Raw genomic sequence first — 20,414 nt, 5'->3', positions numbered from 1 at the left:
CTAAGGCACTCGGATCAGCTGGCCCCATGAATGCCACATGCGCGTCAACAGATGGGCCCGGCCCGACCAGCCATCGCGAGACAGGTGGCCACATTCGAGGGCCGATATGTCAGCTTCTACCTCGTCCAGGAGGCGCGTTCGCATAGTATGATGGCCCATACACGCGTGCCGAATGAGGATATGGAGCGCCGTACGGAGTGTGCTGGCATCTAGTAGCAGGTATCCCAGCTTGGATGCGTCGTCTGCGTCGTCTGCACACAATTTATCAGCATGACGCAGGGCTTGCCATGCTTCGAAGCGAGCTTGAACGATGCCCGACGCGTGGAGTGACAGCTTGCGACCAGACACCCACCGAACACTGCGACGTAGGCCAGCATACAAGAGGTAGACAAGTGCCAACGCCGGGGCTAATCCCACGGCGCCAAGCAGCAACTCTTGCGACTTGAGGAGCCAGTCAATGCCGCTCAGTGCCACCTCCAAGTCGACCTTGGCTTTTTGGACCTGAATCAGAAGCGTGCGTAGGAGCGAGCCCGATAAGAAGCCGCGAAGGGGCGCACGCATAGCTGACTCGTACACCTGCCATACCTGCGTCAAGTCACCGGTGCGCGTGCGCTCCGCCAAAGCCGCGAGTTGAGATGCATTCATATGCAGGGTGTCACGGCCCAGTGCCTCGACCATGCGCTCCAGACTTTGTTCGTCGGCCACAAGACTATCGCGGCGAACAAGCAACGCCCGCTCTTTTCGACCGGCGCGTAGTGTATCGAGCAAGCGCATGGCCGGTACATAGATCCATCCCACGACGAGACCTTGCACGGCATCCCATGCAGTTGTGATCTGCGCAAAGATATCCGCGCCATGTCGATACACGAGCGTGGCAGCGGCCCATGATATCAGAGGGTACACGATGACCAGAGGCCATGCATGGGTCCAAAGGCCTGGCACGCCGCAGGCCTGGAGGACGCGAGATACACCAGATTCATGCATCGCCACTGTATCAAGGAGTGCCGCCGCAGCTACATCTAACGACGCCTTGGCATCGACATGCTCGTCATACGACATGGCGTCGCAGCCGACACGGCACAGATACGATGTGCGTTCCGATACAGGCTGCGTTTCCGAAGCGTACCATGCCATCACTAGCATCCCAAGCGCACGAACTGTGGCGGCCCGAGCTCGGCGAAGCCGTGAGCACTTGGCCTCAGCATCTGCACGCAGGCCACGCAGGCCCCATCCATGGGTGTGTGGTGGTCTTGTGGTGATTCGCGCAGGCAGTGTCTGAAGCCACAGAAGTCCTGCACGCAAAGGTTCCTTCTGAATTCGACGCCAGTAGGATTCTGCCTCCTGCAACGCGCGCGCGTCCGACATGAGTGTATTCGTGACGTGAAAATAGACGGCGTACACGACCCGCGCCATGTCCGCGTCTGTGGCACCAGGTTCATGCCGCGTGCGCGCGAGCGCTGTGCCTAGCGCCGCACATGTACGCAGCCGCAGCAGCGTACTCACACTTGACGTGCGACCAGACGGCTCCGGCAGCGCATACAGTGCGTCGCCGATGGACGCATGGACGGCCATCGACATGGTGGAGACCGACGCGCGTCGCCTCCACGTGCAATCGGACGGGACCCTACCACACGTTGGGCCAAGGAGTGGGGGCGTACACGTCTTAATTTTTGCGGCGCTGCACAGGCAGTATGACAAGTGCGCAGAACCCGTATCATAGGGTGGCGCAGACGCTGCAGTACTGCCTGGATGCGACTCTGCAGACGATGTATAAGCAGAAGCATACGCAGGTGACGGTGCATGTGAGTGCGCCCATCATGTTGGCGAGTGTCTACATGTCTTATGCGATGCAGTTCTTACAAGCACGAACGACGGTGGGCATGACGAGCTCCACGGCGCCTTCCGTGCTCGCGTCTGTTTCGTTGTCCGCCCACATCTCTGACTTGATGCAGGCCACGTTGGATGCCATTGCAGCGCAGGCCTCTGCGAATCGTGTCGAGCTGTTCATGTCCTCGGCGTCGACCTTCCTTCTCATGACGACACGATCCTATGGAACGCATGCGCCCCGCTTTGTAGACAATGCTGACTACGATGAAGATGTGCCGTGGTACCCCAGCTCGTCATACCCTATCGCTGCGCTCTCGCTGCTGATCCACACGTTCTCGTGTCTCGTACACAACACGGCCCAGGACTCGCGCGTCATGGTCGAGCCTCAGCTCGGGACGCAAGCCAATCAAATCAGTGTGAATGCGTACTTTGACGCAAGCATGCCCGTGGATGAGGCAACGTGGCCACCATGGCTAGGTCCCTATGTCGATCTCCAAGCGGTTCTGGACGATTTTGGCTTTGAACTGTCCCAAATGCCCCTGTCCCGAACCGACATGGAGCAGAACGAGAAATTGGCATCATTTTCAGACGCTAAGCATCCAACGCGCCTCAGTATCACACTGGGGCGGCCTCTAGGCGCCGACCTACTGACGAGCGAAGCGTCCAGCGACCGCGATGCACCTATGATTGCACCTGGCATCACGATGATATCCGTCTTGCCTATGCTACAGCGGCACCGTGTATATATGCCTTTCCCCGACATGGCTCTATGCCGCCAGCTGCGCGAATACCTCGAAGATTGGGAATGCACGCTCGTGGACATGCATGAGCGTCCTGACCTGGCCATTGTGTGTCATGACACCCAAGAAGTACACACGATTACCAAAGCCCGGATACCCTGCATTTTTATTTCGACTCTGCCGCGTATCGCATCGACTCTGGCAGAGCCTCTGCCCCGCTCGACTGTCCCCATCACCGAACCCGTCAGTCGCGGACGCCTGGCTCTTGCGTTTTATCACATTGTGTGTAAGGGCGACAAGCAAAAAGAGGTGAGCGAACATTTGCTTGCCACCGAATCTCACTCGGACATTCATGCGCTCACGCTCGAGGCTATGGCAAGTCACCTGGCCACGGTGTCGACTCGGCAACAGGTTTCATTGCCGTCAGTCGCTTTGATGAGCCCAACCAGCCCGTCTGTGCAAGGAGGTGCATCGATCATGCCGACCCTTGACACTCGAACCCCGCCTCTGGCGCAGGCATCGCCCCATGTACATTCTGTCGGCCCTCAAAAGATCGATGCACTCGCACCGTCGTCCGACTACTTTACCCAGGCTGTCTCGCGCCTTGCTTCTCAGGCCAATATTGCCGGCGGTCGTCTGGTGCACGGTGCAGATGGTCGACCCGCGGGTCTCTACTTCCAGCCCCGAGAAAGCTCTGCATCGCAGAATAGCAAAGCAGGAAGCATCAATCCTGCCAGTGATGCACGCCGCCCACATATTCAGACACGTCGGAGTGATAAGACAGGCAGATCGACCTCTACCCCAGCGCCGCCCACGCCATCTTATCCGACAGCATCGATGTTGCGTGCAGCACAATCACATTTGCCCAGTGTCAAAGGAAGCGCGTCAGCAGTGCATGTACCACAGCTGCCCACGACCCTCTCGTTCAGTCAGCGCGACAGCATGTCACGCCCAAATGCACCCACTTCGATTCAGCTGCCACCTCGGAACTTTGATCCAAAGACCCAGCCGTCACGACCGACACCTTTTGCGCATTTACCGAGCCGCTCAGTCCGCACTTCAGCTCAGCCGCAGGAAGGTGTAGTCATCGGCAAGCGTGGTGAGGCGCGGCGTGCGAGTAACGAGGTCTCGTCATCTCCATCTGCCTTAGGCGCTGTTTCATCACCAGCGTATACACCCTTGCTATCCCCACATTCAGTGTCCCGAATTCAGAAGCGCAAGATGGCTCTACGCGAAGAATTTCTGCCGCCCGTCAATGTGCTCGTGGTCGAAGATAACATGGTAAACCAGCGCATATTGTCGACTTTCATGATGCGGAAAAAGATCCAGTATGATTTGGCTCGCGACGGACGAGAGGCGGTGGAAAAATGGCGGCGTGGTCATTTTCATCTCATTCTCATGGACATTCAGTTGCCAGTGATGGACGGCATCGCAGCGACCAAGGAGATCCGCCGGCTGGAAAACTTGGATCAGCAGGCAGAAAATACGGACGAAGGTGGTGATGCGCCCATGCAACTTGCGCGACATTCGGTCATTATCGTGGCCCTGACCGCTTCGGTCCACACCAAGGATCGAGTGGAGGCATTAGCGGCGGGCTGCAACGACTTTTTGAACAAGCCTGTCAATCTGCCTTGGCTGCAGCGCAAGATTTTGGAGTGGGGAAGTATGCAATATTTGCTGCATGCAGGCCTGACCCCGGGTCCGAGTACGACAGATTGCGAGCAACAGACTGCGCGGTATGCTCCCAAGAGCCTCTGGACGCAGGCGGACATGAAGGCGTATTCCGTGGCGAGACATCTTCATTTACCGAAGCGTTTGCCTTCTTCGACGGAAGATTCTGATGATGATAACGATGGCAAGTTCTCGCTGCCACCACCACAGCATGCCTCGCCATAGACAGACGTGATACCCTGATCTACAATCTACATGAGGGAGTAGGCTACAACAGGCACAACTAGGATGCCAGCAAACAGAACACTAGACCACACCGTGGCAGTCGTATATGGCGACGTACTCGGCGATGGGAGTGGGGCCTTTTCGTCGTCCGCTTTCTTGATGCCCTTCTTTACAAGCATCGCATGGAAATCAGCCGGGTCGACGCGTGTGCCGAGAATAGTGTCAAAGTGTACAAAAAATGGCTGCGAATAGTTGAAACGCAAACCCTGGGTCTGGTGATGCACATCATGGTAGGCAGCATTGTTCGGGAACAAGGCGTGGATGGGGTTATAGTACCATGGGAATGCATATCCGCAATGATCACAGACCGTCTTGAAAGTAGAAAGGGTAAAGAAGACAATCGTTTGACGTAAAGTCATACAACTAAGCACACGAGCCAGCTCGGCGCCTGGCGTGTCTAGCAACATACCCTCGAGAGGGTGGTTGTATAGCGCACCGAAGGCGTAAGGAACATACAGCCTGTGATGGTGCGAGTGCAACATGCGGTAAAGAAAGCGCACTTCATGCATCGTGCGATGCAGCATGTATTGCCAAGCATCGAGAACAAAGCACGCAAACCAAAACTGGAACCAAGGAATGCCCCACCAATACAACGCAATGGCTGCCCGCACGAGGAATCCATCATACACAGGCAAATGAAGGGAGCGCATCCAGTTCAAAATTACTGGGATATCTTTGTAAGGATCCGCATCTAGACGTTCCGTCGGCGTTGCAGGCGTATCTTCCATAATGGCGATGCCCAGGGCCGTTTGGATCGCATGCTGTAACATGACCATCAAAATCACGCGAGTCATGCTCACACGGTTGCGTCGCTTCAGTTCTTCGGGCTCGTGTAGCCGAAATTTTTCAGACCATGCAGGCCGTAGCACATCTAGAGCATGAAAGAAAAGTGATGCAGACCAGTACACAAGGACAGGCATCAAAAGAGCCAAATCATGGTCAGAAATAGCGGTAAAGTATCTTGGTGCATTACTGTAGAAAAAAGGCAATGTTTGTCGAACTAGCGCATGCACCTCGGATGCGGCCACCGAGTCTTTCATCGTGATATTTCAAGTGGCGTTAGTCTATATCGTACCACTTGGTCGAATTGCCACTGGAGCACGCACGTGGTGTGAACTCCACATGACCCGCACAGTCACTGCCTTTGCCACCAACACGCTTCCCGCGAGCCTCACGACCCACACAGTTCGAACACCTTATGCGCATCCTGCATGACCAAAAAGACGCTGACATGCTACTTTCAAACCGCTCAGAATCTCAGATACAGACACATTGGATACTCCCCTGTCATGCGCAATCAAGTTTCCACGCAAAATTTACTACTACGATTAACAAAAGGGGATGTCACAAATCAGAACAATAAACAAGCGTAGGGCTTATACACTAAATACTACGATAGCACTGGGTCACCGTAGACTTAGATCAAGGCGGCAATGGCAATGCCAACAACACCGGCGACCACGGCAGGCACACCGCTGAAGGTAGCAGCACCATCATTGCCACCCTTGTCGTCCTCGCCGTCCTTCGAGTCCGAGTTCTTGTCATCACCGTTCTTCTCCGAGTCCTTGCCATCGCCACCGGCGGCACCCGAGGAGCTGCTAGAGGGCTGGCTGCTCGAGCCCGACGACGACTTGTTACCGCCAGACGACGAAGACGAAGGCGATCCAGACGACTTCGAGGAGCTGCTCGACGACGACGACTTGGAGTCAGACGACTTCGAGCTGCCACCAGCCGACTTCGACTTGTTCGAGTCGTCCGACTTAGACTTGCCCGAGTCGTCATCCGACTTCGAGTTACCGCCGCCACCAGCAGCGGCACCACCAGAGCCACCGGACTTCGAGCCCTTGTCGTCACCGCCCTTCAAGCAGGAGTCGTCACCGCTACCGACAGGGCCGGCCTGACCCGATTGTTGGCACTGACCCGACTTGTCACAGAGGTTAAGCGTGAACTTCTCACCCTCAGGAACCGTGACCTTCCAGGTCATCGACGTACCCTTCTGGTCACCAAGGTCGGCCTTCACCTCCTTGATATTGCCAGGGGCCGTAACGTACAGGTGGTAAGGAGCCTCACCACCCTGCCACGTGAGCTTAACGGGCTTGCACTGTGCCACAAAGGCGGGCGTGTTCACCTTAGGAGGATCCTGGGCAGCAACAGCAGCGGCCGAGATAACAGCAATAGCAGAGAGAGTTTTAGCGTACATTGCGTAGAGGGGAAGGTGAAGTGTGAATGCGCGGCCCGTCCAGTATTTGAATTGGCACACGGGCCTCGGGCCAGCCGTGCTGCGGTCGGATATTTCCGCCCGTGCGTGCCACAACACGCTTGAGTGGAACTCTATGCTAAAATTTAAACCAACAATTTCGCTGTATTGATGCTACGTGGCACCCGCAGGATAGTAGTATAATAGCTCATCCATTCTAGCCAACCATGCGCGACAAACCTCCATCATTAGCTGCAAACTTATCTAATTGAGAAAGTAACACATAAAAGCACTCAGTATCGTCCAATAATATGGTTTAGATGGTTGGCTGTGTAACTTCTCCATATCAGTGCCGCGTGATCATGCATGTGTCGTGGCATCATACGATGAAGACGTGACCCGCAGGCATCAATCCTACAAGGAGACAACTCAGCCTGTTCAGGTGGTGTGCACGTGACATGTGCGGTCGCACGGACATCCCCATCATTCCGTTCCATCTAGGCCGGCCAAGACAGTGGCTCTTAATGCAAGAGCATAGTGGGCCGCATGCGGGCACACCTAGTCGACTAACAATTCCAAACTCAGCGCAGGCTGAAATAGTCCGGTTGCATCAGAAAGATGCTTACTATGGTGAACTTTTTCGCGAACAGGTCAGGGATGTGGCCGTGGAGTTTCTTGGTGCACGATTGACTCACAAGCTTGACAACTTGCTAGCTCTCGGTGCGAGTATGGCTTATTTGTGCTTGTGTACCTTGGGTGGATCACAGTCACTGGGAGAAGAGTATGTGAATGCCATAATGCGGGATCGACGCAAGGGTGGCATTGTAAGCGCTAAACGACGCATACTATTCCTTGTGCTGTACATTATGGCACCGTTCTTCGCCGTGCGGATGTATAGTATTACGCGTATGTATATCTTAAGAATGGATATGCACATTACACGCAAGCGTCTGCGTGAAGCACAATCTATGGAAATTCTCGTTCACGAGCCATCTCTTCTCACCAGGCTGTGGAATAATATTGAGCATGTCGTGCATTGGCTTGCCCATAAGCTTCCTGGCTCACATGCACTTACGGGCACAAACGGTATGTTCGCATATGTGTCCTCGGCACAGCTTGCAATGTTTTACTTGAGCGGCCCGTATTATACCCTAGCACATCGACTTGTTAAGTCAGATTACGTCTATGCCAGCACTCGGCGTCCCTCGTCCCAGCCTCTTTCCTATGAAATACTCGGCATGCTGCTGGCATTCCAGCTACTGATTAAGCTGGGACTTACAATTCGCCGCATCAACTTTCCAGCGTTAGCATCGTCTGATGATACCAACGCGGCTACAGCCTCGGCAAAATCTGAAAGGGTAAATCCAGTGTCACTCAAGATTGACGGTGCTATTGTATCGCCACACAGTGACTCGCATCGCAAAGATTCCTCGTCTAGTGCGACTAATGTGCCGCTTGTGTACGCAGATCCGGACGTGTCCGCTTCACCAGAGAGTTTGGGTCTTAGTCCTATCCGGACAGAATCAGAAAAGCAGGCTTTTGATTTGGCTCAGACAGCTGTTCGAACGAAGACTGTGCAGATGGAAGCAATCGCGCATGAGGTGCTACGGTGTACGTTGTGCATGGACCGTCGTGAGCCCGAAAATGGGAGCAGTGCTGTCACAGAATGTGGTCATGTCTTTTGCTGGTCTTGTATAGAAGAATGGTTAAGGGAAAAGGCTGACTGCCCTCTGTGCCGTCAAGCAGTGCAAGTGTCGCGTTTATTGCCCATCTATAATGTGTAGACCAGATGATTAAATCGGCCCAATTTACGTTCCATCCGATCTCCACATTTCACATGTCAATCATACATACCTACAGAGCCACAGAATCGAGGCTATCAATTCTACTATTAGAGCTCGTCGTGGTAGTTAAGAGGCTCATCTGAGCCAGCGCCGCCAGCGCCACCAGCACTGTACACCTTAGCAGTGATGGGAGAAATGGCAGCCTGAAGCTCCTGAAGATGCTCCTCAATGTCCTGAGCCTCGGCAGCCTGGCCATTCTCCTCCATCCACTTTTCGGCATCCTTGATGTGCTGCTGGATCGTAGCCTTGTCATTGGAATCCAGCTTACCGCCCAAGCCCTCTTTGTCGGTGACCTGAGTACGGAGCATCGAGATGAAATTCTGGTAGTTGTTCACGGCCTCAACACGCTTGCGGATCGCTTCATCCTGCTCGGCGAACTCCTCGGCCTCTGCCACCATGCGGTCGATCTCCTCCTTCGAAAGACGACCCTTGTCATTTGTGATCGTAATCGATTCGCTGCGGCCCGTACCCTTGTCGGCGGCCATGACTTTCATGATACCGTTGGCATCCACTTCGAACGTCACTTCGATCTGCGGCACGCCACGCGGAGCCGGAGGAATGTTGTTGAGTTCAAACTTGCCGAGCAAGTTGTTGTCTTTCGTCATCGAACGCTCACCCTCGAACACCTGGATCAACACAGTGTTCTGGTTGTCAGCGGCCGTACTGAAGATCTGGCTCTTTTTGGTAGGCACCACCGTGTTACGTGGGATCAGCTTCGTCATCACACCACCCGTGGTCTCGATACCGAGCGTAAGAGGGTTAACATCGATCAGCACCACACCACCGAGCGATTCGTCACCTGAGAGCACACCACCCTGGACGGCAGCGCCCCATGCGACGGCCTCATCCGGGTTGATACCCTTAGAAGGTTCCTTGCCGTTGAAGAACTCCTTGAGCATCTGCTGCACCTTGGGGATACGAGTAGAGCCACCAACCAGCACAACATCGTCAATCTCGTCCTTTTTAACGCCAGCGTCCTTAAGCACCTGCTCGACGGGCTTGAGCGTACGACGGAAAAGGTCCATGTTCAGTTCCTCGAACTTGGCACGCGTGAGCGTCTCCGAGAAGTCCTTGCCATCAAAGAAGCTCTCAATCTCAATACGCGTGCTCATCTGGCTGGACAGCGTACGCTTAGCACGCTCCACCTCACGCTTGAGCTTACCGACACTGCGCTTGTTCTTCGAGGCATCGAGGTCTTCCTTCTTCTTAAACTGCTTGAGCAGGTACTCCGACACACGGTTGTCAAAGTCCTCACCACCCAGATGAGTGTCACCGGCAGTGGCAAGCACCTCAAACACGCCAGCGTCGATCGAGAGCAGCGAGACATCAAACGTACCACCGCCCAAATCGTACACGATAATCTGTGACTCGCCCTCCTTCTTGTCCAGACCGTACGCGATAGCGGCAGCGGTGGGCTCGTTCACAATGCGGAGCACCTCGAGACCAGCAATCGTACCAGCGTCCTTAGTGGCAGTACGCTGAGCATCGTTAAAGTACGCAGGGACCGTGACGACGGCGTGTGTCACCTTGTGGCCGAGATATGCCTCAGCGGTCTCCTTCATCTTCTGAAGCACCATAGCGCTGATTTCCTCAGGCGTAAACACCTTCGGCTTACCGTGCACCGTCACTTGGATGGCAGGCTTACCCTTCTTCTCAACGAGCTTGAAGGGGAAGTGCTTGATGTCCTTCTTAACATCAGCCTCACCCCACTTGCGACCAATGAGACGCTTCGCGTCAAAGATCGTGTTCTCGGGGTTCTGGGCGGCCTGGTTCTTGGCAGCGTCACCAATGAGACGCTCGTCATCCTTGGAGAAGGCCACGTAAGAGGGTGTAATACGGTTACCCTGGTCGTTGGCAATGATTTCGACACGGCCCTGACGCTGTACACCGACACACGAGTACGTGGTACCCAAGTCAATACCGATTACCGTGCCGTATTCACCACGCTTGTCCTGCGCAGCCACAGCCGATCCCGCGTACGGGGTGGACGACAGCAGCAGCGAGAGGGACAGGAGCGAAACAAGAGCAAACAGAACGCTCATGAACGACTGCCTTGCCTGAGCCAACATCTTGCTTGGATCAGTGAAGGGAGTTCGAAGATTCGCTTTAGGAGGCCCCGCGGCACATTAATAGCCCCGCGCCCCGCCAGCCTGGCAGATTCCACGTAAGCTCTCTCATCTTCCACCGTGTTCCTCGTCTGTCCACGTGGAACGCTCGGTCTTGCTTAACTAATACGATTGTTCGTGCCACGCGTGTCAGTGTGTCAGCCATGGCCAAGCGGCTCCTATCTCTACGAATGGTACGTCATTCGTCTTCTTCCAAGTCATCTTCGCGATCGCGGCGTTTCTTGATCGAGCCATATTCGCGCGAGACGTGCGTCGTGTTGACCCATCCCTCTTCGGGAAATAGGTCTGCGATGCGCTTATACATAGCTTTGCGAGCATTAATCTCGCTGTAGGAGTCAGGCACATTCTCGAGCTTGAGTTTTTCGTTACGGATCTCGCTCATGGCATTTTCGACGGTAATGATGGTAAATAGTTCTTCACGCATCTCATCAGTCCATCGAAATCGTCTGACCAGTTCATCTGTCTCGGCCACCGGAACGCTTGTGTCTCCGACCTTTTCTTCGTCCACACCTTGGTGATCATTATTATCTTTGCCCTCTACGCCATGTTCTCGACAAAGAGCTTCGTACTCTGATGCCTGGACAGGGAACTGCTCATCAATGAGTTTTGAGAGCTTTTCGATGTGCTCTTCCTGTAGATCCCGAAAGTACTCCATGTGCTTGTGGAAAAATTCACGCTTGGTGAGTTTCATCATGGTGAAGCGATTGTACGGGAAAATCGACGGTAAATAATTGAAGAAGTTGTCGTTGTACTCATCTAGCTCAACTGCGACTTTGGCCGTTTCCACAAGCGGTGGCTTGAGCTCCGGTGGAAACTTGGTCTTGACAGCAAAACTCGCCTTGCTGACGAGGGCTTTGAGGTGATCGAACATGCCTTGCAATTGTGGATGCACCGGCCTTGTGGGGTATTTGTTCTTTTTCTTCTCGGTAGCGTCGGGTACCGACGTCTGCACTGACTCGGGTGCGGTCATAGGAGGCGCCAAGTCTGGTTCGGGTGGGGGAAGTACCGCTTCGGATGTCTCCTTGACCGGCAATGCTCGTTGCTGCTGTCGGAGGGACGCAGCACGCTTAGCAAGGAGCTTGTTTGTGCGTCCAGCGGCCCATCCGCGATTAAAAGTGGGGCCCGTGCGGAAAGCCGACGTGGCATGGGACGAGATGAGAGTGCTGGCTCTGGCCGGGGCCAATTCGACGCGGCCTGAAGCGACATAAAAGCCATCTTTGCTGGTGCGTACGGTGTGTGTCGGTTCATCTACTCCGAGCTCTGAGTCATCGACAAAGGGGTCCTTGGTATCATACGAGCCAACATCGTATTCCGTGGCCTGTCGTTTACGTGAGAGCTGTGTGGATGGGCCATGGGCTGGGTATTTTTGCAGAAGTTTGGCCAAGCCACCAAGATCACGTAGTTCTTGGGCTGATAGACCGACTTCGTGCGACGATGATGCTGTGTTTTGATCGAGATACATGGCTTTGTACCAAGCGGCCCAGTCTGAGTGCTGGTCTTCGAGCTGCTCGACCGCCAGTCGGGGGATTTGGAAGATATAGTCCGTGTCCTTTGTCGGATTATGAGTGAGCACGAGCTGAAGGCGGATGGTGGGTCTAGGCGGCTTGGGCATAGACAGTGGATCTATTGGCGAAGGACTGCGTCGTCGCTTTCTGGAGGTCTCTGAGGACTCGCGTGCGGATTCTTTGGCTTGTTTGTGGTCTGCGTCTTGACAGGATGCAGGCTCCTTGGCAGGTGCAGGCTCCTTGGCGGGTGCAGGCTCCTTGGCAGGTGCAGGCTCCTTGGCAGGTGCAGGTTCACCGTTGAGAAGGATCGGCTCTCGTTTCGATGCCTCACCAGGCAGTGTCGTCAGAGCTACCCGTTTTTTGGGCGGCTCTTGGCACGGTTCAGGGGCTAATGTGAATGATGTGGTCGTTGGCGCCGCGTTTGAACGAGCAGCTCCAGCCTTGTCTGCCCGCGGCAGGGTCGCATTCATGCCAGGCGCTGAAGCGTCTGCTTCCCCTGTGTCGCGGTCCATGTCCAAGGCGACTGCATGTGGAGCACGTGCCGCGTTAGGCGTTGGGTGACGCGTCCCGCTCAGACCATCACGATATCCATGAGCCACGTCGAGGAACTGCGGGCCCAATACGAGGCGGCCGGTCAATCCCATGTGTTTTCTTACTGGGACAAGCTTTCTGGAGGGGAGAAAGCGCACTTGGAGAGGCAGCTGCGGGGCATAGACCCGGCCAAGCTGAACGACATTGTCAAAAATGCCCTGATCGCAGACGAGGCTGCACGTCATGAGCAAGCTGCGAGGGTTGAGCCGCCGCCTGTGGAGAGTCAAGTATCAACGGTCGGCGACGTGAACGCTGAATACTACCGCGAGATCGGAATGAAGGCCACGGCCGCTGGTCAGGTCGGTGTACTTCTGCTGGCAGGCGGTCAGGGCACACGTCTCGGATCATCGGCGCCCAAAGGATGCTACGACATTCAACTGCCGAGTGGCAAGAGCCTGTTTCAGCTTCAAGCCGAGCGAATCGCCAAGCTTCAGGAGCTGGCATCGCAGGATGGTGCCCAGGTGATAGTGCCGTGGTACATTATGACGTCTGGTCCAACACGCGAGCCGACGGAGACGTTTTTCCGCGAGCATGGCTTCTTTGGTCTTGATCCGGCCAACGTGATCTTTTTTGAGCAGGGAACGCTGCCATGTATCTCGAACGAAGGCAAAATCATGCTCGACGAACCGGGCAAGGTCGCTACGGCCCCTGACGGCAATGGTGGTTTGTACGCGGCGCTGCGCGCACCGGTGCGTGAGGGACAGCCATCTGTGTTGGATGACTTGCATCGCCGCGGCGTCAAGTACTTGCATGCGTATGGTGTCGACAACTGCCTGGTCAAGGTGGGCGACCCTGTGTTTATGGGCGTGTGTATCGAGAAGCAGGTCGCTACTGGTGTCAAAGTCGTGAAGAAGACGGATCCTGCTGAGTCGGTCGGAGTGGTGGCCCGGAAGAATGGTGCCTTTAGTGTCGTGGAGTACTCAGAGATCCCATCCTCGTTGAGCGAGGCACGCGACGCGAAGGGCGAGCTGCTTTTCCGCGCCGCCAACATTGCGAACCACTTTTACACGACGGAGTTTCTGAGCAAGGACGTGCCAGCCTTTGAGCCCAAGATGGCATACCATGTGGCACGCAAAAAGATCCCTTCGATCGATCTCTCGACGGGCGAGCGCGTCAAGCCTTCGACGCCGAACGGCATCAAGATGGAGCTCTTTATCTTTGATGTGTTTCCTTTCTGCTCGAATCTCGCGATCCACGAAGTCGAGCGTCGCGAAGAGTTTAGCCCGCTCAAGAACGCGAGCGGCACAGCCAGCGATAATCCAGAGACGTCGCGTCGTGACTTGCTGGCGCAGCATCGCCGCTGGCTCGAAAAGGCTGGCGCCACCGTCACGGCCGATGTCGAGCTGAGTCCCAAGGTGACGTACGGTGGCGAGGGCCTCGAGAAAGCAGCGGGTCGCACGTTCGATACGGCGCAAAACATCGAGTCGCTGTAAGAGCTATGTACGTCGTGCTGCATCCCATAGCGCCTTCCATGCAGGCGAAGACAACGTGAGGGGCAGGCCCGTCTTGTGGGCCCATGCCTCTATGTGAGCTGCCAGTGCCTCGATATCTGTGGCCAGCTGCTGGTACACGGCCTGATCGGCGGTAGCTGCATCATCTGCTGCCAGGCCGAGCGTGCCGCGCTTGAGTCGGCGCAGTGACTCGAGGTTTCGTGTGATGGTGTCGACAGCGGACGTGTAGCGGGCAAAGGTACCATCCAGGATGTGATTCATCCACGACGTGACCAGCTCCGTAGGAAGCTGTCGTATCGGTGCCGCGTCGCTGCCCCATACCTGGTGCAGGGGACGCAGCATCTGCTCCACAAAGGCACTGGGCGCGTCCGTCGGCAGGCGTGTCCGGTACTGGGCATGCGATGCACGCACATGGCGCAAGGGCGCAGCGCACTTTTTGGACAGCTTGTTGAGCACGAACTGCGTGATGCGTGGCTGCATCGCGTCGTAGGCATGAAGCGACACCTCCATCGCTTCGTTGAGCGAGTCGCACAGTGCCTGCGCTCTGGCCGTGTCGCCCAAGAGTTTCGGCAAGATGTACTCACGCTGCACACACCGAACACGGTCTTCAAACACACGGAGATCGACAAGGAGGCCCATGGCGCCGTGCAGCTCCTGCAGCTCGTCGTTCGACAAGGTCGAGTCTTCGGCGCGCGCGGTCGTCTCAGTGTGCGACTCGGGCCACGTGTGAGCATCGAGCCATGTCCGATAACGACTAAGGACATGCAAACTCAGGCGCCACTCGCGGGCGCTCAGCGCAGCAAAGTGGCGTGTCATGTACCAAGGTGCCGTGAATGCGTACAAAAAGTGGGAAAAGGCAGCATGGTAGAAGCGCTCATCTTGGCCGGGCGTCTCCAGACCCTGTTCGAGGGACGTGATGATGTCTCGCGCACGCAGTTGGAAAAAGGCAGAAAAGGCCCATCGACGCTGCAGAGCCATGGTCTTGGCGTGCCGTTGGAACGCCTCAGCGGCTCGGGGTGTCGGCGCCAGCGCCTTGAGTTCGCGTAAGAACGCCTGTGTGAGGTAGTAATTCGAGCAAAACTCGTCGGCCTTGCCCACAAAGAAGAGCTGGGATCCACACACCTTTTCGAGACTCGTAGCGACTCGCTGCCACCACAGATCATTGAAGACGTCGAGCATGTCACCACCCACCTTCTCCGTCACTTGAAAGAGGTGCGACAAGGAGCGTGTCTGGTGCAGCAGCGCATCAAACGTGGCGCGGAGCTGCAGCGTCGCTGGAGGCACAACGGGTTTGTCCCACGCGAGGTGCGTGAGGGCCTCGACACGCTCTGCCTCGGCAGGGTCCCAGGGCAGGGGCAGATGCGGTGGTCCTGGCGTGTCGAAGCCCATTTTCACATGGGGCTCAATGTGCTGCGCCGACATCCGGTCGAGGATGGCGTCGACGGCTCTTTCGCCCAGCTCAAGACTCAGGTCGAGCGCGAGCGATAATGTGTGGCACGATTCGTCCACTGGCTCATGCAGCGACTGATCATACAGGCGCATCGTATCATGCAACAGGCGGTGGTATATATCCTTGAGAACCGGCTCAAGTTGAACGAGATAGGCGCCGGCCTGGTCCTTGTCGATCGAAGCTAGCAAGTGCTGGAGCGCCGCATAGAACTGTTTCGCATTCGCCATACGCTGAGCGTGCGTCAGCTCATGCAGCTCCTCCGGTATGCACTCGTCAGCGTCGGGGTCGTCAAAATCGCACTGCGCCACCTGTGACAAGACCCGTTGATACGTCGGTGGCTCCACCGGCTCGGCCTCGGATCCGAGGCCCAGGAGAGACGACAGCTTTTGCACCATGCGATCCATATCTAGGAGCGTATGTAAGTACTGCTTTTCACGCATAATGCGCTCCTCTTCCTGCACGAGTGCCACCATATCCGCCTCAACACGGCCCAGGGTATCGCGCAGCGACCCGAGAGACGCTTGTACATCTTGCAGTCCATCCTTATCGCGCATCGAATGAATATCGCCCGCTTCCCTCTGCAGCATAGACAGCAATGCCACAAAGTCTCTGTACTTTTCATTGATGACCTGCACGAGATTCTCTTGGATCGTGTGCTTGTACGCCCGCAGCTCCTTGACGATGATGTGCACGTCCTGCCCCACAGTCCGCGAGCACAAGAATGCATCGACGTCAAAGCACGGCTGTGCTGCCGGCGACAACAATGGCATTCCAGGCCCCAGCGGCGTGGGCATCGCCAGCGCCGGGATCGGCTCCTCTGCCATGGCCGAGATGGTCGTGGTGGTTCACCTATGTATCACGTGGCATGCAGGCTCAGGTCTAGGGCGAGCTGAGCAGGTGCGGCAACCGCGGGACCCAGTACGGCTGGAACACCTCGGTGCACGGATCGACGCGGCGCAGAATGTGCAGCGCGAAGCCCATGAGCCTGTGTTCCACCCAGTACTGCCAGATGTAGCGCCACGGCGCCACGACGCTCCAGCGCATCATGGAGCCGTAGAGCACATAGTTCGGCCGGTCGTACGCCACGACGAGGTCGGGGTTGACGTAAATGCGCGGACGATGCGGCCACGAGATGCGATGCATATCCAAACTCGAGAGCAGTGACTCGGACGCAAAGCACGTCGAGCTGCTGCGGAAGGACAACGGCACCGTCGCGGCCCGGTCCAAGGCGTCCTGGTGCAGCAGGGGTCGGTGGGGCGGCAGGGCCATCGCCGCTGTGAGTGTGGGAAGCGACGCATTCGTCGTGGCATTCATGAACCAGCGCGCATCAAAAGCTGTAATGCCATTCCAGCAAGCGTTCACAGGCACAGGCAGTCTCGCACGGACCGCCGCTTGATCCTGCGTGGCGCGGAAGTAGGGCCAAAACGGGCGCATCGTCTTTCCATCCGCATCGCGCATGACCCAAGTGTCATAGAAGCCGAGCCAGCAAAAGTCCATCGCGCATGCCTGGTCAAATTCACCGCCTTCCGTGTCCAACAAGGCATGAACGGTATCCGACTCAAAGAACACATCGTTGATCCAGATCACCTTGTCGAATGGTTTGCCATGCAGCATACCCCCGAGTGCCTCATTCAATGGCGCCATGGCCAGGTTGCGGTATGTCGCGAGACGCTCAATGCGGTCTTTTTGCCGCGTGTCTTTCGATTGCGTGTCTGTCACAATGTGAGTGGACACGCCGAGACTCTGCAGTTGCTGGTCGAGCGTACGCAGAAGCGCCGGTGTGCGATCACGCGAGTCGTTTTCGTAGATAGACACATATACATTGGACGGGCCGAGGTCCTTGGCCAGGTGAAGGAGCGAGCGACTGTAGTGAGGCAAAATGGCTTCGGAATTGTGTAGGAGGGATGCGATGTAATAAGTAGAGGTCCGCGGGGTGCGCCAGTGCCGAGGTACAGAGGCGGAAAAGAACAGATCCCTGACAAGGCAGGCAAGGACAAAGGCAGTAATGACGCCCGTCACCTGCAGTCGCTTCTTTTGGTCGGTGCGTCTGGTTCGGAGCCGTCGCATGAGCGTAGTGACCAGCATGGCCGGCGCCGTAAAGCATACACAAGTGACGTAAATGTACAGTGAGGAGGGAATGTAGAAGTAGAAGCTCATGCACGCAAATAGACCTAGCGACATGCCAGCCATGGCCATGTCCGATCTCGTCCACGACCGGACCCAGCTCCGCCACTTTGACCACACCCACCTCGAGGCTCTTGGCGTATCATAGTCCAGATACAAGTCACCATCTAGCATGAATCTCTCTGATACGGACAGAGGCTCATCCATGTCCTGGCCATGTCCTACCCTCACCTCGTCGCTACGCGACCGCAGCATGGAGACCTGTCCTTTGCTGTGCTGAGTCATCAGGTACGACGGAGCGTATTACTACACATGGCATCATCAGGCTAAGAAGAGGCTTTGTCCTGGCGCAGTTTGTGCGCAGCTTGTATGTACGGAATGAGCGTTCGTAGGTCGTCGGCTTCCTCAAGAAAGGGGTGTTCCAAAAGTGTATCTGCATCTGGCCGCTTCTCGACGTCCACCTCGAGGCACGTTGCCAGAAAGTCTCGGATGCTCGGCGACAGTTTCTCTGGGTGCTGCAGCTTCGGCGTGCCGTTCGTCGCAATGAGATAAAGTGCACGCAGCGGGTTCTCATTCAGATACGGTGGCTCTCCTTCAATCATTTCGATGCACAAAATACCCAGACTCCAAATATCGACGCGCGCACCGTACTCTTTGCGAGATACGACCTCAGGTGCCATCCAGTACGGCGTGCCGACCATCGTGACGCGCTTGGACTGGGCAGAGCTCAACTGCGCACAGAAACCAAAGTCTGTGAGCTTGACTTCGCCACGCATACTCATCAGCACATTATCGCTCTTGATGTCGCGATGAATCACGCCGTGGGCATGCAAGTGACACAGACCCGTCAGGCATTCGCGCGCGATCGCAGCAATCTGCCCCTCACTCAAGATGCTGTGCAGCACAATATCTGTCAGTGGACCACCCTCCATGTACTCCATCACCACCCACAGCTCACCTCGCCGCAAAAATGCATTCAGGAAATTGACAATATTCGGATGCTGCGACTGACACATGACCTCAATCTCATTGACGATCAAGTCCTTTTTCGGCTGCTGTGCCAGCACCATCTGCTTAATGGCGACGAGCTGGTTTGTGCCGACCGAGCGCGCCGTAAATACACCGCCAGAGGCACCTTGCCCAATCTTGTGCAGATCATGGAACATGGACTCGGGATCGCCAGGCATACACACGGCACGGATCCGCGCGAGGACTTCAGCATCCGATGCCTTGCTGCGCGTCGTGCGGCGCCGCGGAATGACTGCGCCGCCCAGGGGCGGCCGCAGGTCCATGTCTTTGCCGGAGGCAGACTGGAGTGCCTTTTTCGAATGCGTTCGCACCAGCAGCTCAGCCTTGCCAGGGTATGGATTCGACGTGTACGGCTGAGACGTGACGCCTTCCACGTGCGGCTTGGTCGGCGTGCCTTTGTTCGCCTGCAGCAGTTCGGGTGGCTTGAATGTCGGTGGCTGCGCCGGCGGCGCTGGCAACGGGCGCTTGGACGTGGCTTGGGGCGATTGTGACTGCAAGTACGGACCGGTCGTGCCCACTTCAATGCCATAGGCCTCGGAGAGCCATTCGCCGCTGTCCTGCGAATCATCCATATTCGCACCGAACTTGGACCAGACAGTATCGTTCTCGTCGCCGGGTGGCCGGTCCTGTGCCGTGTCTTGGTAAAAGGCCACAATGTCCATCACAGTCTGTGGGTTTCTTTCCTGCTCCTGGAGGGTAATACCCGATTGCTGTAGCAGAATCTGCCATTCCTTGGGCAAGCCAAAAAACTGACCCGTGGTTGCATTAAATCCAACGTGGGTCAAATGTCGGGGATCGTAAGGGGTCGAGATATCAGGCCGCTTCGGGGATGGTGACACGAAAGCATCACTCATGGAATTGACAAACCCATCAATCATGCTCTTGATGGACCGCGGAGTTCCGCTTCCTCCCTCATTGGTTCGTACACCAGCTTCCATCGAAGTTCGTCGTGAGCCTGAGCTCACCAGCGACCGGTTCGACTTGGATTTGGACAGTGTATGCTGCTTCCAAGCCTCTTGTCGAGCATTTTCCAGTTGCTGGCGCTGCCTATCCACCTCGTTCGACGGAGGCACCCAATTCGTGTCCACACTATGTGAGCGCATATGCCCACCCCATTTGGGCCACAAGGGCGGCACAGGCTCAGCGCCGTGCGTGTACGCCGGCTTGTATGTACTTGGTGGCATATATCCAGGCATTAGCGGGGGCGGCGTAGAGTACATAGGCGAAGAGCTGACGGAATAATTGGTCTTGGTGGGGCTAGGAGGTTGTGGCGGTCGTGCTTTGCCAGGTGGGATGGGCGCATGTCGACGCGGAGTGAATCGATCTGCCGAGGCAGGCGGCACCGTGAATGGGTCCACGAATGGAGCGACTGGGTCGAACGCTTCTGACGGTAGCCTTTTGTCCTTCCCCACAGGCGTGGACACACCGCCACTCCTGTCAGCCATCACTGATGTGGTTATCGCTGTCGTTACCCACGAGGGGGAAGGAAGGGGCAGCTATGATACGAGCGTGCACAGGGCTTGTTGTACCGTGTGTTGATCTCTTCACGTGCTACGTTGTGGAGGTGTGTGTTT

At 56.2% G+C, this 20,414-nt stretch overlaps 11 protein-coding genes across 11 annotated transcripts; 3 read left to right on the top strand and 8 right to left on the bottom strand.

Annotated features, from left to right (window-relative positions):
- Positions 1-1,578, bottom strand: MRET_1303 (nuclear control of ATPase protein 2; the record flags this gene model as incomplete). Its single annotated transcript, XM_027627930.1, has 1 exon — positions 1-1,578. One exon carries the CDS (start codon positions 1,576-1,578, stop codon positions 1-3), a length of 1,578 nt encoding a protein of 525 aa, XP_027484042.1.
- A 113-nt stretch (positions 1,579-1,691) lies between these two features.
- On the top strand, positions 1,692-4,463 carry MRET_1302 (osomolarity two-component system, response regulator SSK1; the record flags this gene model as incomplete). The annotated part of the gene is made up of 1 exon (XM_027627929.1): positions 1,692-4,463. One exon carries the CDS (start codon positions 1,692-1,694, stop codon positions 4,461-4,463), a length of 2,772 nt encoding a protein of 923 aa, XP_027484043.1.
- A 26-nt stretch (positions 4,464-4,489) lies between these two features.
- On the bottom strand, positions 4,490-5,563 carry MRET_1301 (sphinganine C4-monooxygenase; the record flags this gene model as incomplete). Its single annotated transcript, XM_027627928.1, has 1 exon — positions 4,490-5,563. The coding sequence occupies one exon, from the start codon at positions 5,561-5,563 to the stop codon at positions 4,490-4,492; it is 1,074 nt and encodes a 357-aa protein (XP_027484040.1).
- Positions 5,564-5,940: 377 nt separating this feature from the next.
- MRET_1300 (cysteine-rich secretory protein) lies at positions 5,941-6,723 on the bottom strand (the record flags this gene model as incomplete). The annotated part of the gene is made up of 1 exon (XM_027627927.1): positions 5,941-6,723. The coding sequence occupies one exon, from the start codon at positions 6,721-6,723 to the stop codon at positions 5,941-5,943; it is 783 nt and encodes a 260-aa protein (XP_027484041.1).
- Positions 6,724-7,244: 521 nt separating this feature from the next.
- MRET_1299 (peroxin-10) lies at positions 7,245-8,504 on the top strand (the record flags this gene model as incomplete). Its single annotated transcript, XM_027627926.1, has 1 exon — positions 7,245-8,504. One exon carries the CDS (start codon positions 7,245-7,247, stop codon positions 8,502-8,504), a length of 1,260 nt encoding a protein of 419 aa, XP_027483604.1.
- A 107-nt stretch (positions 8,505-8,611) lies between these two features.
- MRET_1298 (heat shock 70kDa protein 5) lies at positions 8,612-10,633 on the bottom strand (the record flags this gene model as incomplete). Its single annotated transcript, XM_027627925.1, has 1 exon — positions 8,612-10,633. One exon carries the CDS (start codon positions 10,631-10,633, stop codon positions 8,612-8,614), a length of 2,022 nt encoding a protein of 673 aa, XP_027483605.1.
- Positions 10,634-10,868: 235 nt separating this feature from the next.
- Positions 10,869-12,707, bottom strand: MRET_1297 (uncharacterized protein; the record flags this gene model as incomplete). The annotated part of the gene is made up of 1 exon (XM_027627924.1): positions 10,869-12,707. The coding sequence occupies one exon, from the start codon at positions 12,705-12,707 to the stop codon at positions 10,869-10,871; it is 1,839 nt and encodes a 612-aa protein (XP_027483606.1).
- A 78-nt stretch (positions 12,708-12,785) lies between these two features.
- On the top strand, positions 12,786-14,219 carry MRET_1296 (UDP-N-acetylglucosamine/UDP-N-acetylgalactosamine diphosphorylase; the record flags this gene model as incomplete). The annotated part of the gene is made up of 1 exon (XM_027627923.1): positions 12,786-14,219. The coding sequence occupies one exon, from the start codon at positions 12,786-12,788 to the stop codon at positions 14,217-14,219; it is 1,434 nt and encodes a 477-aa protein (XP_027483607.1).
- A 3-nt stretch (positions 14,220-14,222) lies between these two features.
- On the bottom strand, positions 14,223-16,511 carry MRET_1295 (conserved oligomeric golgi complex subunit 2; the record flags this gene model as incomplete). Its single annotated transcript, XM_027627922.1, has 1 exon — positions 14,223-16,511. One exon carries the CDS (start codon positions 16,509-16,511, stop codon positions 14,223-14,225), a length of 2,289 nt encoding a protein of 762 aa, XP_027483608.1.
- A 55-nt stretch (positions 16,512-16,566) lies between these two features.
- Positions 16,567-18,066, bottom strand: MRET_1294 (cryptococcal mannosyltransferase 1; the record flags this gene model as incomplete). Its single annotated transcript, XM_027627921.1, has 1 exon — positions 16,567-18,066. The coding sequence occupies one exon, from the start codon at positions 18,064-18,066 to the stop codon at positions 16,567-16,569; it is 1,500 nt and encodes a 499-aa protein (XP_027483609.1).
- Positions 18,067-18,137: 71 nt separating this feature from the next.
- MRET_1293 (p21-activated kinase 1) lies at positions 18,138-20,285 on the bottom strand (the record flags this gene model as incomplete). Its single annotated transcript, XM_027627920.1, has 1 exon — positions 18,138-20,285. The coding sequence occupies one exon, from the start codon at positions 20,283-20,285 to the stop codon at positions 18,138-18,140; it is 2,148 nt and encodes a 715-aa protein (XP_027483610.1).
- Between the last annotated feature and the right edge of the window lie 129 nt (positions 20,286-20,414).

The sequence above is a fragment of the Malassezia restricta genome, chromosome II (genome assembly GCF_003290485.1).
Source record: "Malassezia restricta chromosome II, complete sequence".
NCBI lineage: Eukaryota > Fungi > Basidiomycota > Malasseziomycetes > Malasseziales > Malasseziaceae > Malassezia > Malassezia restricta.
Note: the sequence above shows the minus strand (reverse complement) of the source record. Positions and strands in the feature narration are given on the sequence as shown.